This window comes from Pseudonaja textilis, chromosome 1 (assembly GCF_049901715.1).
Source record: "Pseudonaja textilis isolate UNSWEBS1 chromosome 1, rPseTex1.2, whole genome shotgun sequence".
Taxonomy (NCBI): domain Eukaryota; kingdom Metazoa; phylum Chordata; class Lepidosauria; order Squamata; family Elapidae; genus Pseudonaja; species Pseudonaja textilis.
Window position 1 is genome coordinate 249611082 of NC_141990.1, and position 18566 is coordinate 249629647.

The 18566-nt window shown below is 35.3% G+C and overlaps 1 protein-coding gene across 3 annotated transcripts in view; it reads right to left on the bottom strand.

The window, feature by feature from the left end:
* LUZP2 (leucine zipper protein 2) overlaps positions 1–18566 on the bottom strand; it is a 418915-nt gene that overhangs the window by 78095 nt on the left and 322254 nt on the right. For 2 of the 3 annotated variants that reach the window (XM_087921244.1, XM_026706368.2), the window contains 2 exons: positions 4029–4103; positions 3176–3340 (listed from right to left, as the gene is read on the bottom strand). In XM_087921244.1, the coding sequence (XP_087777370.1) occupies positions 3176–3340; positions 4029–4103 (240 nt within the window). The remainder of the gene's footprint in view (positions 1–3175; positions 3341–4028; positions 4104–18566) is intronic. The other variant, XM_087921245.1, reaches the window with a different exon arrangement.

The following is an 18566-nucleotide window of genomic DNA, read 5'->3' on the forward strand; positions in this document are numbered from 1 at the left end:
AGAGGAACGAGGCGGGAGGAAACCAAAGCGAAGAAAGCCGCCATTTTTATTTTATTTTTAATTCTTATTTGCGCAGCCCAGTAGAAAATCATCCACGGACTGGTACTGGTCCGGGGCCTGGTGGTTGGGGACCCCTGTGTTAGAAGTTATTTTCTATTTAAAAAAAAATTAATTGTGCATGCAGTCATTATCCTGAGAATAAGGTAGAAAGATCCCTTTTCAAAGAGAGAGAGAATAAAATGTAGGAAATGTCCATGCACATATTGGAGAACTGCATTAAATGATGAAAGAATGGATTCCCTTAAGACAAAAACAGCAACGTAACTTTTCTGATTCTACACTCTCCATCATTAAAAGGTATTGATTTTTTAAATTAAAAGAAAAAACAGGATTGTGATGAACATTTAACAAAATTAAATACAAAGTGAATGTATTCCTTTTAAGTAGCTTCTCCTATCATTTTAACTACTTGTTTCAGACTGCTCTCTCTGTTGTTGATATGTAATTCTTACTAAATTAAAAGTAGCTAATACAATCCTTTATTTCAGATGTCAACTGTTGATCTAGTCAGCCAAATTCTTTTGCAAGAAACAGCATGTACACTAGCTACAATGTTTGAGAATAAAAATGTTCAGGAGTGATGGATGCTCCAACACTGGAAGTTTTAAAGAAGAGATTGGACAATCATTCAGACAATCATTGTCTGAAACGGTACAGATTTCCTGCCTGAGCACGGGCTTGGACTCCAAGACCTCCAAGCAGTGGTGGGATGCTACTGGTTCTGCCCAGTTCTAAAGAACTGGTAGCTCTGAAGAGCAGCAGCACTGAACCGGTTCTGTGTTTGCTGCTCTTTGGCCCACCTGCCTGCCCGGGCTCTTATCAGTCCTTTATTTTCTGCTTTTTCAACCTCAGCTGCTTTCTGCAGCACAACTAAGGTTGAAAAAGCAGGAAAGAAGTGGCTTTTCAAATGCTGTGCACCTGCGCTCAACACTTTTCAGCTGTCTGGGCAGCACAGTTGAAGTTTATTTTACACGTGCACACAGTGTGCAAAACATAGTCACCAAACTGGTAGTAACACCAGTTGAATCCCACTGCTATCTCCAAGGCTGCCTGTAACCTGTTATTCTGATAACTTTTTCCTAGTATCAAATTAGGAATTGGTCATCTTTATATTTTTCAAGCTAACTAACCTTAAGACATATAAAGAGCTGTTCCATTCCTTCAATTTCACCTTTTTGTTTGTTTTTTTTTGTCTAAAAATGAATTGATACAGTATGTGTACTTTTAAAAATATGGCAGTGACCATTATAAGTGTAATGCTTGTGAATCTTGCTACTTTTGAGAAGCAGCAACTATATTGGCTTGTCTTGCAGATAGTATTATTTCAAGATGGTTTTCATCCAATTTATATCTTATAAATTAAAAGATAGTATAATAGTTTAATGATATAATTTGGTTGTATTGAGTATAATTCAAACCTGGACCATTACCTACCGAGAACAAGTACTACAGTAGCAGACTTCAACAATTGTAACTCTGGTAATATATATTTACAATAAGATGTCTACGAACAAAGCAGCAAATTCATGACCCATTTTTCCCAGATATATTCATGACATGGTCTAGTGTCAGCAATATCTCACAAGCAATCACATTTCTCAGTGAAAGATATTGAAGAAACGTGTCATGAATTACAATCTATTTATTGATTATTCTGAACTCGAGAGAGAAAGTCTACAATGGGGTTTCAGAAATGTTGCCTAAAATGTATCTAGGAGACATTGTTAAGCATTGCTTAAAAGGAAAAAAAAATTCTGAAGAACAACTTTGGCAACAGAAAGAAAAGATAGTACCAATGATATTAGGTACCTTGGGTGAAATCCCAAAACATCTGGAATACCACTTGAAAACCACTGGCATTGGCAAAATTACCATCAGTCAATTGCAAAAAGCATCTTTTCTTACGTTTAATATAAGTACAGTTAATAAAATAAATACAATTTACAATGCAATCAATTACAAAAGGCCACACCGTTGGATTTGCATATATACTATACTGATACATTATAACATCCTAGGTTGCTGGGAAAATCTCAGTGCAAATTTTGGAAATAGAAAACAAAAGTTCCCTATACATCATGGCTGAAGCATATTGCTTAGCATAAAATTATCAATTGCATAGTGACACAGCAATCTCAATTATCCTTGGGAGCCATATTCAGCTACAATCACAATACATGTATGGCATTTTACTGCTCATATAGTATATTAGAAGAGTATTTAAAGTTTCTGTGTGCTGCACTATTTTAAAAAATCAAAATAAAAGAGAATTTTTGTACCTCAGGGTTGAAATGAGGTGTCCTTGGTACTCTCTGAGCTTGATTGTTTTTTTGAAGATGTTTCATTACCCAAACTAGGTAATAGTGCACTGATGATATTGACTAGTTGGGGTGATGAAATGTCTGCAGGAAAACAACCAAGCTCAAAGAACACCAAGAACCCCTCAATTCAAAAAACCAAAAACAAAACAAAAAAACAAAACAAATATATAACAGTAATATAACAGAATTGTGTCAGGACCAACATGTGCCATTGATTTAATTGCAACCATTAACAGATAATCTTTTGGTGGATAATACTTTTTTAAAATAAGTACAATGAATAGGATTGAATTTATAGCTATGACCTTGTCTGGACTCAGAATTTAAACAGGGAAACCCTAGCAATTACTTGAAAGGAAATTTCCTAGCTGAGACTTTCAGAGCAAAATATTAGGAAGTAAACAAGACAAACAAACAAACAATCTGGAAGAAACCACTGGCAAACTATTCTGGTAGAATTGTAATAAAACAGTATGAATGCTTGTTTTGTATGAGGTCACCAAGACCTCATACATTTAACTGATAAGAATTTTTATTGTAGTAATGAATGAAATAGTATAGAATCGATTATTATTGTTATAATACATTTCCATAATGTCCTATATATAGCAAATGAGAAATGTATAGCCGACGATAAATAACCTCAAACCCTATTTAAATAAACAAACAAAGCTCAGGGACAATAAAGATAGCTTTAGTACTGCTTTAAAAATTTCTCCTGTTTTAATAAAATTGTGGTCCTATTTTGATAGAATATTGAGACAAACTTCCATTAAAAAAGCAAAGCCAGATACCTTGGTGTTTGTCACTTGAAATGGAGCTTTTGAACCATTTGTAAAAGTAGATGTTTGTCTCTCAATTGATCTTGAAGGGATTATATTGGCCGTAGGAGACTGATTGTGTAAAACAGATGAGAGGCATAATTGTACAGTTTCCTTCAGAGCTTTCAACTGTGATTCCTGGGGAGAAATGTCACAGGATTATAAGGAATAATTTACTCAGACTTTAGCAAAATCCTAATTTCAACCAAACCACCTTTACCAAGTAAATGATCAGATACAATGTAGGAAGAATAGGTAAGTATACATTGTTCATCACTCAGCTGCCCAAGGACCACTCCCTGTGAAAGGAAAGGTATAGTACAACAACTGTTGCAAACAACATTGGATAAGCTAGATCAGAAGTGTCAAATTCACAAAACTATGGCAGCATCACGTGATGTATCGGGACTCCCCCCGCCCTTTGCTAAACTGGGTGTGGGCATGGCCAGCATGTGATGCATCTGCCCCATGGTCCAGGAGTTTGACAGCTCCAAGCTAGACAAAATGGTGGGAGTAACTCACCACACTGAACCATAATATGGTTAGTTTGCTTTTGGTTTAGCATGCAATTTGAAACCCACAATTTATAATTTAGTATTCACTATGAACCTGCCCATGGTATCTTTTTCAATACTGCATAGATGAAAGAAATAATGGCTTAGTGGGATGTCTGGAGTCGACATGGTAGCTTTCACTTTTCAAAAGAAACATTCATTACATGTAAAATCAAAATTATGGCTATGTTTTTACAAGAATAAGATTTTTAGTTCTAAATTAGAGTGCCCAAAAGCTGGGAGCTCGTGGATATACTCAGAAGAGGACTTACTTTGTCAAGAGCTGCTTTTTCCAATTCCTCCTTTGCAATTGCTAGTTTTTGTTCCAAGTCTGTAAGCTGCTGTGCCTGTGGAAAATTAAAAAAAAACAAATTATCTAGTATAAATTATGAACCAATTTTTCACCCACTAAACTTATTTAACATAACTGGAAGAAGAATAAGGTAACTAAAATAGATCAAATGCTGAGGAAAAAATCTTAACAATGTAATAATTTCTTTAGGGAATATCGGAGAGCATAGAGGAAAGACATAAAAAGGAAGAATTTAAAATCCTTTTCTGATGACTATTTTATTATGAGTTTCAATGGACCAAAAATAGTCCATCTTATGTTTAAATATTTAGCAATTTCATTGAAATACATATTTGGTAATGCTTTCATAACTTTGGATCACTGGAAAATATTGTATTCATAAAAAAGACTACAATTCACATACATGTGAAAGACAACTTTTCTCCATTCTTTTTTTTTTAAACAAAATAAAAGAACTGAAAGAACATATGGAAAAGTGTTTACTTAACTTTTTCCATATGCTGCATCATGAGTCTCCCTATTTTATTCTTGTCCCATGTATTGGAATATTGCATATATCAATTAGGAGTCATAATTTGAAAAAGGTAAAAAAAAAATTCCTGAGACTTTTCTTTTTTTGGATACCCTGGTTTGTAAGAGGTATGTTAATTATTTAATAACTTTTTCTTCACCCCAGATAGACTGTGATTTCATTTTGCATAATCAACTGCTTTGAATACTTTGCAACATTTCTGACTGTCTTCTGAGCATGAAAAAACTGCTATTTTGGTTGGCCAGTAATTTTATAAAAGATTTATGGGGACATACCAAGCTTTCAAATGGCTTGTGGAAAATCTGCCTTTTGGGACAAAACTGACAGTACAACATTCTGTCTATTGATATCAATGCATTCCATCTAAGTATGGAATGAAATTGCACATGATTGAGCATGCAAAAAAAAATCCAGATTATATAAGAGAGGACCCTACATTATTAGCAACTTGTGACACTAGTGAATCAATCTCTAATGCATCATTGACAATAACACCAATACAGCCATTCCTTATAATGGTACACAGACCAATACTCCTTATTTGAGATTAGTATCATTGGGACTAAACCTATGCTTTGAAATTGGTTAATTATTACTCCAACAACATGATCACTTGAGTCCTCTACAGTCCATCCATGTTTAACTATCATATGTGAAAGAGAACCTGGGTACTATTTTTTTTTAAATAAATATGACTACCACAGTGACTGGTAGGTAATCCCCCCATTTAAATAATTTTATGGTTATATCTAATGTTTATATAAAAGAAATGGGGAAAGAATAGTGGACCAGATGGTTATGCTGGCTGTAAGAATTTTTTATATGGCACTGGACATTTTTAGCATATGAATTGCTTTGCAAGGTTTTATCTCACATCATAAAGGACATTGCATTTAGGACTCTTCGCTAAACATTGCCAAACAAGCAATTACTAGAGTCCGTTGCTAATTTTTCCCAAAGTTGCCACCATCCAGATGTCTGACTTTCATATTTCCTTTATAAAATTATAGGAAGAGAAAGTCTCATCCTTTACAGTTTAATGTGACATTATGATAAACCAGTGGATGGAAGAAAAAACTGGAATGGCTTACCTTCTACCACAAATTAACAAAACATTCAAAGCAAAATAAATATAAAACTAATTTGGAATCCTTCTACATATATGGAAAGTAAATTAAAACAGTTAAGGGAAAAATTAGTTTTTTAGGCAATAGTGCAAAACTATTAAGGGATGCTTGATTTAATGAAAATTTGGGCACAGTACTTCTTGATAACCGCTTTATAGAGCAATATGATTCCCTGGCCAGTTTTTAAAACAAAGTGAAGTTAACACTTTTTTTTTTTTACCTTGTGTCACTATGAGCCTCTCATCCAGTTTTTCTAGCAACTAGGAGAACTAAACAAGAAGCTTCAAATGTAAAGTACTTTGTTCAGGAGAATTGTGTCACATCCTTGAATGTACAAGAGGAACTGCAGTGCATCAGAGGCCCCCAGGGTCCTTATTTGGGTAAAACTCAGCTCTTTAGTACAGGCCTAGGGACTTAGGGTCCCAAAAAATTAACCAGGCTCACATGATGGCTGCTCTCAAACCATGCAAGGCTGGACTAACTGACTAAAATTTAATTTTGTCAAATTTTCTGAATAGTTCAGTTAGCAGGTTTCAGAAATGAAAATCAGAATGAAGAGTCAAGTAATAGTTACAAACTAAAATGAGGGGGTGTTACTTTTAAAATTAAACAAGGGGGATTTTTGTTTGCAGAATAGTTAGAGAAAAGAAAACATGAATAATTTCTGAATATGTACAAACATGTACTAGAACAGTAATGAACTATTTGAATTTGTCCACACAAATAAATAAAAATTTAAAACATTTCTGGTGGTCAGTTTTGTATAATTGTAGGACTACATTTGTGGCACGTGTGCAGATATACCAATTTTACATGAATCACAGTGTTCTAGGTGAAGTGCACATGTGTCCATCTTTAGTTTAAGTTCCAATAGGAAAGGTAAATTGAAAAAAGAGGATGATAGTTCAACTATGGTGTTGATGATGAGTCTATTCATACATATAGGTATATATTTTAACTTTTTCATATATATTTGCTAAACCGGGAGAGATCATTTTTATTAAATCTGGAGGTGGTATTAAATTGGATATGTAGCTAGCAACCTAGTAGGCTGGAATAAAATTCAAAACAATTCTAATAGATTAGAAAACTGAGCTGAAAATAAAATGTCAAAGTTGACAGAGAAAAAAAACCTCTGCATAAAATGTATGCATATATTTTGGATGGGGGACACCTAGCTTTGTAATAGAATTAGTGAAAAAAGATATTGGGATAAGTGTATTAGAGGGGTCAATAAGTGTAATGTAGCTGGAAAAAAACATGGGAGTAAAAAAACACATTTTATTATATTTTGGTCAGCCCTCGCTTCCAAGATTGTTTGAATGTCTAGTTATCACACCATCAGACAATAAATAAGTTCATAAAAGGACAATAAGAATATCAAGAATAAATGAATAATGTATAGATATAAAAGAACTCTTTAAATGTCCAAAATGCTATAGTGCAGATGAAAGTCAACAACTATTCTTTATCATTCTAGAGCTCAAGAGATGAACAAATCCTTTACAGAAGGATATATTCTGATTCAGTAATAGAAATAGCTTCATAGCAGTAAGAATAATTTGATGGTAGAATCAAAAGTTTCCCCCCAAAAATGATGGGATTACTTTAAAGGAATTATTTAAATGGTAGCTAGATGTTCATATTTCAGAAATATTTTCCTTTGGATTCCTGAACAAGTGGTTGTACCCAATGACTTGAATAGTTTGATCACCCAATGGTCAAACTATTTTCTAAAGCCTAAAAAGGCAAGGCAAGAAGCTATGGATGAAAACTAATCAAGGAGAGAAGCAATCTAAATAATTCCTAATGGTTAGAGCAATTAACCAATGGGATAGCTTGACTTCAGAAGTTGTGGGTGCTCCATCACTGGAGGCTTTCAAAAAGAGGCTGGACAACCAATTGTCTGAAATCATATATGGCAGTAATGGCTAACCTTTTCTGGATCAAGTGCCCAAAGCGTGTGCGTGTGTACCTGAACCCCCCAAATGCAATGTGCCCCCCACATATGCACACCCCACCCCACCCCACATACACATACCCCCGCAAATTTGCACAGCCCCCATGTATGAGCCCCACCCCATGCACATGCACAGCAGATACCCAAAGGCCAGCTGGCCAGTGGGAGGCATATGTGCATGCACATCAAAACTGAGCTGGGACAACGGCTCACGTGCCATCAGAGAGGGTGTTGTGTGCCACCTCTGGCATGCAGGCCATAGGTTAACCATCACAGATATATGGTTTTCTGCTTGAGCAGGAGGTTGAACTAAAAAACCACCAAGGTCCTTTCAACTCTATTATTCTATGTTCGAAATGGTTGTTTTCAATTCTATGAACTATCATGATTGGACATTTAGATAATCAGTAGGATTGCAAAGGATTTTGACTGCTGATAGGTATGCTCCACTTATTACTAGGAATTGGTGTACCACACCCATGGAAGTTAGTTGGTGCAAATTAATTTGAATGTTTTTGCTAATATTTTTATAAACAATATATGTACATCTATTTTTGTTCATCTGTTGTTATAGAAGTGTATACCCAATTTAAAACAGTCAAATGTGGGAGGAGGCAAAAGTCAATAGATTTCACTGGCTTTGCAAATTAGTCTCACATATTTAGTATGAGAATATCAGACTAGGGAACTTTGAATAGAGATTGGTAAAATAAAGTGAATTTCTTAATTCTTTTTTTGGTATCAAAACATCCAAAACTTCCATTATGTTTTTCTTGTCTTAAAAATGTACCATACCTATGAAATTATTTTATTTGAAATAAAATAATTTTATTTTATTTGAAATTATTTGAAATTATTTTATAATTTCATGGGCAGGTTGGTTTACTTTGCCATGTAATTTTATAATTACATAATCCCAGGGTTGTGATTCTGCTAGTTCGGACCGGTTCAGGTGAACTCCTAGCTCCGATGATAAGCTGGCTCCAAACCTGTTCTCTCCAATGATCATATAGGCCTGTGTTAGGAATATAAGTCACCTAACATTTGGGTTAGAAATATATAAACCAGGATAAACATTTTAAAACTGTATCTTTAAGAGAATGCAAAACTGTAGTTGGGTGTGTTTTCTCAAATGGCCATAAGACGGAGCCCGAAACCTGGGTTGTTTTAGTCTCTTTTGTCTTAGTCTCAGAAGAGTCTCAGTGAAGTGAGTGAGTCTCTGTTTTTCCTTCTGTTGGAGAGTATTGCTGTTCCTCCATTTCTTCTAATTGACTGATATTTCTGGATTTAATGTAAGTCTGTTACTGAACTGTTTTTAACACTGGAATTTGTTATTGGATTATCCCTGGATTGAAAAACTGACTGACTTACCTGTGAACGACTTTGGACTGCCTATTTTGAACTTTGCTTAAACCTTTATCCACAAGTAAAACCCTACATTTGCTGTACAGTGTATCTGTGTGCTGTGTGTGTATTATTCAAACGCTTCTCTCATATACGTTTCCCTGTATGCGCTCATTCTCCTAACGGGGAATTACCTCAACAGCCTGCCCTCCTGCCTCTGAGTTGTACTCACCTATATCTGCTCAGCTGATTTGCATGGCAGAGCGGATTGCCACACCTCAGCTGTGTTACTTCTCTGAAGTAACATTGAAGGTAAGTAATTTTGACAGTTGTACATGCGTGCGCAGAGTGCATCTGTTGCATGGGCGTGCAAAGCACGTGGTTAGTGAATTTATTGTTACATTGGCAACATTCCACCACTGCATAATCCTAAACTTCCCCCAATTTAAGCCATTTATACATAGAAGCAAAAATTGTTTTTAATCAATGTTTTGTGTGTGTCTGTGTGTGTGTGTGTTTGTGTGATTACTTCTGATTGCCTTCTTTCTGAGCCAAAAATAATAAACCTAACATAATCTGCTTCACTCCTACAGAGCATACAATTTGTCATATAGCAGATCAGTTTTAGAGTGAAGGTAAACGTCCTATTTATAATTTAATCTCATTTAATAGCTATTAACCTGGTGCTGGGCACATTTATACATTTTCAACCACAATTTAAGTGATTGAGGCTAATGTCTGAATATCTTGCACAAATCCCATTTTGTTCACAGGCCATTGAATCAAAAGGGTGGGAATATCAATCTTGCTGCCACTTTACTTGTATAACCATTTTACTTGCATCCTTGTAGTGAAAAGCTATTTGGTTGAAGAGATTGGTCATTTAGACATAAACAATGTTTAAAACATCAACCTTTTTTTAAAAAAGAAGAAAAATCACTAGATTATGGCAACCTTTATTCTTGGAATCTTGTTCAAGGCTGTTGAGTGAAGGAAAAAAATTGTAAATTACTGATTTTATAAATTATGGTGCTTAGGTTAGTGACTTGGACTTATGAATAGGTAAATTTTAGTCAATTGCTAGTTCAGTTTAATCCATCTCAGAAATTTGTTTTATATTAAAGAGAAAGCAAGTGACCATATGCTATTCTGAGTCCTTGAATTGCAACAGAAATCTAAAAGGAATCTGGTATTATGTTGGTTTTAAAGCAAAATTAGTTTGTTCTAAATTCCTTTGAAAACACCATTAAAGATTTTGAAGTTATTTAGTCAGAAACCTTACTGGATACTGCTGGAAGAGAGCCAAATGTGCATGTGGTGGTGAAGCTTTCAAATCCACTTCAGAGACTGAGAGAAACCAGAATAGAAGTGATCTAAATAATAATATTATTATAATATAATAATATAATATATAATATTATATTATATATAATATATAATGTTATATTATAAATATTAATAGTTTACAAGGATACATCTCTCTTAAAATAATTGAGACTGAAGAATATGGAGAACTCTAAGAAATTGTAGTTCAATGACTAAAATATTTTCTAAATCAATATTTATTTGGTAAATTTTCAGGAATATTCTGTACTGAACTAAGTGAATTACCTGTATGAGATTTTTTTCAGGACTGAAAACAGAATTAATAATCTACAATTAAATATTTATAGCTTGCCTTTTTCTATCTTTCTCTCCTTTCCCTAATAAAGACAGGATCTGAAAATGGTAATTGAGGCTACTCCCTTAAAGATGAACATGGAAATCACATAGCAATAATGACTAGTCCGTTCAACATGCTGACCAGTGGTGGGATTCAAATTTTTTTACTACCGGTTCTGTGGGCGTGGCTTGGTGGGCATGGCAGATGAAGGATACTGTAAAATCTCCCGTCAGAGGTGGTATTTGCCGGTTCTCTGAACTACTCAAAATTTCTGCTACTGGTTCTCCAGAACTGGTCAGAACCTGCTGAATACCACCTCTGATGCTGATGCTCCAAAAGTAAAAAAATATCTGGTGTAGTGCAGCTTCTGCTGCATGTGCTTTAGTTTGCCCATATTTATTACTTAAAGCCAAGTAAAATCAGTGGGGCAGCACACTTACAACTATGAATTTTATCATCACCTTCATCATCTCTTGATTGCAGGAAAGTTTCATGTCCTGTCATTTACCTCCCACGCTCCAATTTCATTTTCCAAGTTCTTTTACAAGGCAAGCCTTCCCAGATATATGATTTATACCTGTTTTGGTACACCATTTTTTTCACCACATCAAGAAAATAAAAGTGCACTCAGGTGGAGGGAAGAATTAAAAGACAACCAAAAAGAAATCTATTTGGTTTAGACAAGATCACTGGTTTTAGAAGGATCAAGAAGTAACAAAGGAATCCAGTTCTTTCAAAATGAGATAATTTATTTTAAAGCAAAAATTACCAATCCCTCCAAAAACTTACAATAAGGCAGATGGTTAGACTTTTTCCTTTCTTCCTCTTTCAGTTTCCTTTTATTTTGTTCTTGCATTTTATAAGTCATGGGATTGTCTGTTTTTCAGTTATAGAAATGTTTGCTATCTTAATTATTTCTGTTTCTCAGGTCCCAAACAGAGCAAATGCAACTTAGAAGCAATTTGACAATTCTGCAAAGTGAATAACAACATTGCCTGTGACTGCCCTATAATATGAGTAGCCATCTAAGAAGCTTGCAGGTCCCCTCTTGCTGTGGTCATTCATGGCACATTTCAAAGAGACTGAAGAGCTGCTGCTCGCACTCAACTTGAATTTATCTATCTAACCTTGTAACACAGAACAGCTTGAGCTAGGCATTAAGGAACCCATTAACTTCCAATGTAAGTCCAGAAGCTTAAGGCCACCTTGCAGGCAAGAGATGGTTCCTAAATTGGATTTCTCAGTTCATTAAAGATGTAATAACTTCCTTAATACACATACCAGATTCAAAGAAACTACAGAAGAATGAAGGAGATGGGGGGAGAGTACTTTTAACTTAGCAAAGATTTTTAAAGCTTTTGTTTTAATAAATATGAAAAAGTTTCTCAACTAAAATTCTGGCTTTTTTAAAATCCCAGCAACATGAAAACTTAAATTGATATAAACCATCCACCCTATTATTATACTAAATTATTATGGAAGCAACTGAAAATTTCTACATAGTTCTGATTCTGTATCCTCCCCTCCCCCCTTTGTTCTTATTTCTCTTTACTAGGCAATTTAGGTTAGGTGTTTTATGTAGACCATTATAAAAATAATACATTGATGATTCAGTGATGAGATAAAATAGCAGCTTTCAAAATTTAATAGAATACAGTTCCTTCCCCTTCATGGAACATTAACCTATGCTGGTGGAGGGGGATCTGTACCTGTATACAAAAAGGTACCTCATGATGAGCAAGTCATAGATAAAAGAACAGACCTAACATGACCCATTAGAGAAGGCAGCCATTAAAGTATTCAGTCAAGGTTATACTATTGCATATTTGAAACAAAGCAAAACAATGGTCTAAAGTAAAAAAAAAGTTTGTAGATATTGAAAAAAAATATAGATCACTTTCTGCATTTCATCAGTTTCTGGATGATATTAATCTTTGGTCTATAGTGACATAAAAAGCTTGACTCTTCAACAATAACATGTTTTTATTACAATGCACATGGCAACAGTATAGGGGAAAACGTGAGAAATTGAATAAATGACTGGTTGCAGCCTTAAACAAACTAAATAATATTGCAAAATCTATTGGAGACAGATGCAGCAAGATGATACATCTTGCTATATCTGTCTTCAGGAGATTGTGCAAAGATTCCAGACTCATTAATTTGAATTTTAATCTGAATAGTGTAATATTAATTCTTCATCAACAGATAATACCATTCAAATTTACAAAAAAAACCTGGTTTGCTATTGTACATTTATTAGAGGATCAAGTAACTAATCCAGTGTCTTTTGTTTCAATACATTGTTACTACAATTAAATATGTACAATTAGGAAGGACTCCTAGTTCTGGTGGTTTCCTTGATAATTGGGATCTGTATTTGTGTGTGTGTGTGTGTGGTCCTTCCTATGTTTCTTTCTCTGACCATTAAGTGACTGTGAGCTCTTCCCTTTTATCTGATCATTTCCTAGGGCAGTGGTCGCCAACCAGTGGGCCAGGGACCACTGGTGGTCCACAAGAAAATTTTGGTGGTCTGCAGAGAAATGACACCCCCAAAAACAATTATTAATTCAGTCTGTGCGGGAACACAAGGCTGTACCACCCACATGGCCTGCAGGAACACAACGCTTGCGTCGCTTGCATTGTGAACAACATGAGGTAGTGAGGGGAGGGGGGGAAGGCCGGGGGGGGAACTTGCCCCACTCGCTTCACATGCCTCACCTGGCCACTGGGCTGCTTCTTTCCACTTCTTTCTTCTTCTGCTTTTGGCTGCGTGCAAGGAAAGCAGCAAAAGTATTTCTTTCTCTCCTCCAAACTCTGCCAGAAATGAGTCTTTGGGACCCTGCAAGGCATCCTGCTCCAAGAGGCTGCGCAGGCACAACAAGTCTCACAAAGACTCATTTCTGAGTGGAGTTTGGGGGAGAGAAAGAAAGGCTTCTGCTGCTTTCCTTGCATGAAGCCAAAAGTCTCTCTCTCTCTCTCTCTCTCTCTCTCCCCCCGAGAACGAAGCTGGATATGGTGTCCTGCAATGTCAAATAAAGAATGATCGATTGGTAGGAAAACGGGGTGGGGAATTTTCCTGCAGACTTTTTGGGGGATTTCCCCAGGGTCTCTGCTGCTTTCTGCAGAGACCCTGGGAAAACATCAGCAAGCCACCGTCAGTCAAAATTCATATTAGTGGTCCATGGGATTTAAAATTATGAGTGTGGTGGTCCCTGAGGTCCAAAAGGTTGGTGACCCCTGCCCTAGGGGTTGTCTCTTTCCCTTATAACCGAAGGTCATCTCTACATTCCTTTACAATATACCATATATTGATGTACAATATTATTTCATATTGGTCCACAATGAAACTTTTTAAAAATAATATCAATGTTTAGTGTTAGTAAGATAACTATATTTATAGTTATTTCCAAGCTCAACAAGGATAAACTATCTGTTTCATTTTCTTGATAGGTATGGATGTTAAGATTTTATCAATTACATTTGGTTATAGCTTATACTATACAGGTAATCCTTGTTTAACTACAGTAATTGGCACTGGAATTTCCATCACTTGATGATGCAATTGTAAAATGCAATGTCATGTTACTGTGCTACTTAGCTATGGCTGTTCTAGTACTTCCAATTGCTGGCATTAAGTGAATGCCATGCTATCATTAAGAGTGATAACAATAGACATATATACCACCCCAAAAATGCTTTACAGCAGACTCTGGACACTGTCAGCATATTTTCCCCAACAATCTGGACCCTTATTTTATTGACTTTGGAAGGATGAAAGGCTGAGTCACACCCCATCAGAACTGAATTCCTGGCTAAGGACAGTTTGTCTCCAATACTGCATTCTAACTACTGTGCCACCAGGGCTCTGTGATATCATGTGGCCATCAGTTGTGACCTCCTGTTGGCTTCTCCATTGATATTACTTGTCAGAACCAACAATTAACGATACAAATGATAATCATGTGACCACCAGATGTCATAATTGTGAGCCAGTGACGATATGCTCAGATCATGATTATGTGATCAAGGACTCATGAGAACCAGTAATAAGTCTTACTTGTTTCACCATAATTTTGCATGGTTGCTAAATGACCGGATCTTAATTGAAGACTACCATTATTCTTTCCATAATATCGCATCCATCTTTCAATCAATGGCTTAATCTAATCCATCACAAATCATATAGTCAGGAAAATCTTCCTAATGGCTAGCCTTAAGCTACTTTCACATAGTTTTTATTCACCAATTTAGTTCTGTTGGATTCTTATTATTCTTTGACCTTGGTTGTTTTCCTACAGACATTTAATTATCAGGCTAAAGTAACCTCAACACTCCATGAGAAAGTAAAGTTTTCTGATTGTTTATACCTGTAGCAACTTTCCCCATCAGTCTTGGGTTGAAGTATAACTTCTTCCTTAAAAATTATTTGACTAGGGTATTGCTTTTTTCCCCTGACTGCTTATCTGGATATTGTTTGCTAAGGAAGATGTGCTTTAGGCTGTTTAAGCTTGTTTTCCAAGCCTCTTACCCTTTTGGTAACCCTTCTCTGATTTCACTTCAATTTGTCAATGGCCTTTCTGAACTCTGGTGCCCACACACAGTATTCCAAATGGAGCCTAATCAAGCAGAGGAGATATTGGAACACTTACTTGTAGATTTTGTGCTCGTGTTAATGTATCCTAAGATAGCAATTGCCCTTTTAGCAGTTGTTACAGGCATTTGCAATTTTTTATTCATTTGCACTGGAAGATTTAAAAATGATGCATCCATGTTAAATCATTTTGAAAGCAATATTATTGAAAAATGGGCTAGGTATGGGACGGGGTGAAAGATGGTCTCTCTCAAGTGACATTTTCTGTCCCTCAGGTCCCAGAAAAGAAGATTGTATGGTTCAATCCACTAGACATGGGACCCAGGAGGAGGTCGTTTACTGTTATTGCACCACCTTATAGAACATCATTCTCCTTCCCCCAATTTTGATGGCCTTCCAGAAAGAACAGAAGATTTGGCTTCGCCTCTGGCCTGAAGACCAGAGTGGCATGGAACGTATAGATTGGCTACACTGTTCTTGAATTATTGAGCTTCCCCGGTGATTGCAGTTTTATGCTTTTACCTATTTTTATCTTATATATTATTTGTGTGGTTGTTTTATTCTGTGTTTTGGGTATTGTTTATGTTTTAAATGTGAACCACCCAGTCATAAATGTAAGATGGGTGATTATATAAATTAGTTAAATAGATAAATAGAATAAATGCTCAACTTTCTATCCCTATTATAAGCCTATTTATGGGCTTATGAATCTCTTCTCAAAGAATGCAGTCCAAAATTAAGAAAAGGGCAGATAAGCAAGAATCAAGCAAGAGTTAAAAGAAATAAAAACTACTGAATAAACTATTTTGTTCTTTTATAATTAAAAATAAATAAATTTAAATATTAGATCCTTATTTATAATAAAATAATGTAGCCAGCTTTCTACAGACAGAAAATTTTGCTTTGAGGGATTATCTTCATGGGTTAATGTGTGGCTTAATTATACCATCAGGTAAAATGGTAATGATTTATAGCTATGAGTATTGTTAAGGAAGCCTTAATATTGGAATGTGACAAAAATAAGTGATTCTGCTTTTGTTTTTGTCTTTTCCCTTAGTGATAATGTGTAAATATAATGTTAATAAAATACTGAGTACATTACCAACATTACCTTGTAAAGTCTGAAATTCAAACCATTTTTTAAAGCTGGTTAAAGAGGGAGGAGGGGAAGAGAAGAAGTCCCTAAAGTGAGGAAGTTGAGTAAAAAGCTATGACCTCAACTTCCTGATAGAAATGAGTTTCACTGGGATTCCTATAAGTTTATTGGCATGAATAATGAAAATGAAATGTAACGCCAACATTTTTTGAACATCCAAACTGGAAAAGATTGGCTGCACCAGAGCCAATCAGCCAACTTCTGTAGTCAAACAAGTCCTTGAATTAGTACCCAAACCCAATCCAGAATATCGACTCTCTTTTAAATTATTATGTGTATAAAATACAATAGAACAAATTAAAACATTTAGTCAGAGGGACTTTCTACAGTACAGGTTTGTAATCTGAAATATTCTCTCCCTGCAGGTTTTGTTTTAGTTTTTAGAGGAGATTTTCTTTTGTTCATTTTTGTTTTTGGGGTTTATTTTTTGAGGAGAAGATGGATTTGGAGGTTTTAAATATAACTTTTTGGTGAGTCCCACTCCCATTTGAGTCTCTTTTTATTTTTTTCACAAGAATAACCCTGTGCTGCTGCTGGGATAAGAGAGTATGAATGTCCCAAGATCATGTTTATGGAACAACTAAAACTAATATTCTCTTAATATCTGGTCCAGCACATTAATTATTATACCAACTACCTCTCTAATAAATGTATACTTAACATTCTGAGATAAAAATGGGTAGGCTCCCACTGGTTTCTAATGGGAAAACTATGCTGTTATTTTTATCCTATTATTATCATGCTGTTAAGCCTTGATAAGCAGAAGACACTGACATCCCCTAAATTCCACTGAAAATATTATCTAGACCTGGTAACAAAATGTTCAGAAACCAACCCACAATCTAGGAGAATGAACCTCCAACATCACCCTATACCCCAGCTATAGATATTCACCAAATCAAAAATTACACTATCACAGAATGGTATCAAAATGTATTTTCCTATTGCTACCTATTGTCCTTATTTATTTATTGAATTTGTATTGTTGACTATTCGTACATGGCAACTCAACTAATAAAAGAAGAGTCATATAATATAATAATATAATATAATATAATATAATATAATATAATATAATATAATATAATATAATATAATATTACTATAATAAAATAAAATCAACCCCCTTCCACCCACCTTGGAAACAGCTCACACAAGCCATTTAATGGGCTATATCCTGCTCTAGGTTCCCCAGGCCTGCTGGCAGAACGAGGTCTTCAATGCCTTCCAGAAGAGTGCTAGAATGGGGGCCATTCTAATTTCTGATGGGATGCTGTTCCAGAGAGAGGTGGCCACCAAGGAAAAGGCCCTTCTTCTGAGTCCCACCAGCAATATCTCCCTAGGGGATGAGACCTGCAACTTTCCCTGCCTTCCCATTCTGATGAATCGGGTAGATGTTGAATGAAAGGATGTTTTGTATGTACATTTTGACTAAAGTCTACTAGACTCCCAGGATCAGAGTTTGGATGGTCAATGCTTTTATACAAAGGAACAGTAGTTATTAGATATCCTTCTTTGAAATAGATTTTTTAAAATATATTGAGGTAGAAAAGGCTGGCAATTTAGAAGTGCACAAGAAATTAAAGCTATTGGTTATGTTTATGAGGCTGATTATGTCTGATTCTAATATTCTGAATACTTAAATCCAAAGAAAATGTAAGGAAGCTATTGTCCATATTTTGAATCCTTTTACTGTCATTAAGTATGATTCTATATTTTTAAGAAATGTAACAAGGTCTCTGTTAAATATAGGACATTTTAAAAGAAAAAGAAAAACATAATGATGATCAGCCTAAAAATGTGTGTCCTGGACCAGCTTTAAGTGAGCTTTAAAAATAATTTGTATTATAAACAGCCTTGCAATGCTTCTTCAGCCCACATCTTACAGGTGTTCAGAAGGCTGGTTTCATGCAAATGTGCTTATCCAAATGGATGAGATACACCATATATATTGCAAACAATAGTCATACCCACATCAAAGAGTTTTTTTCCCTCTTGTGCTGGGGAATTTGGAATTAATGAGCCTCATTGTATATAATGAGGATTAAAAAAATCCTCACATCAAGAGTAAATATATATGTTTTCTTTACTACAGTCCATTAAGCATGCAGTTCTCATGTC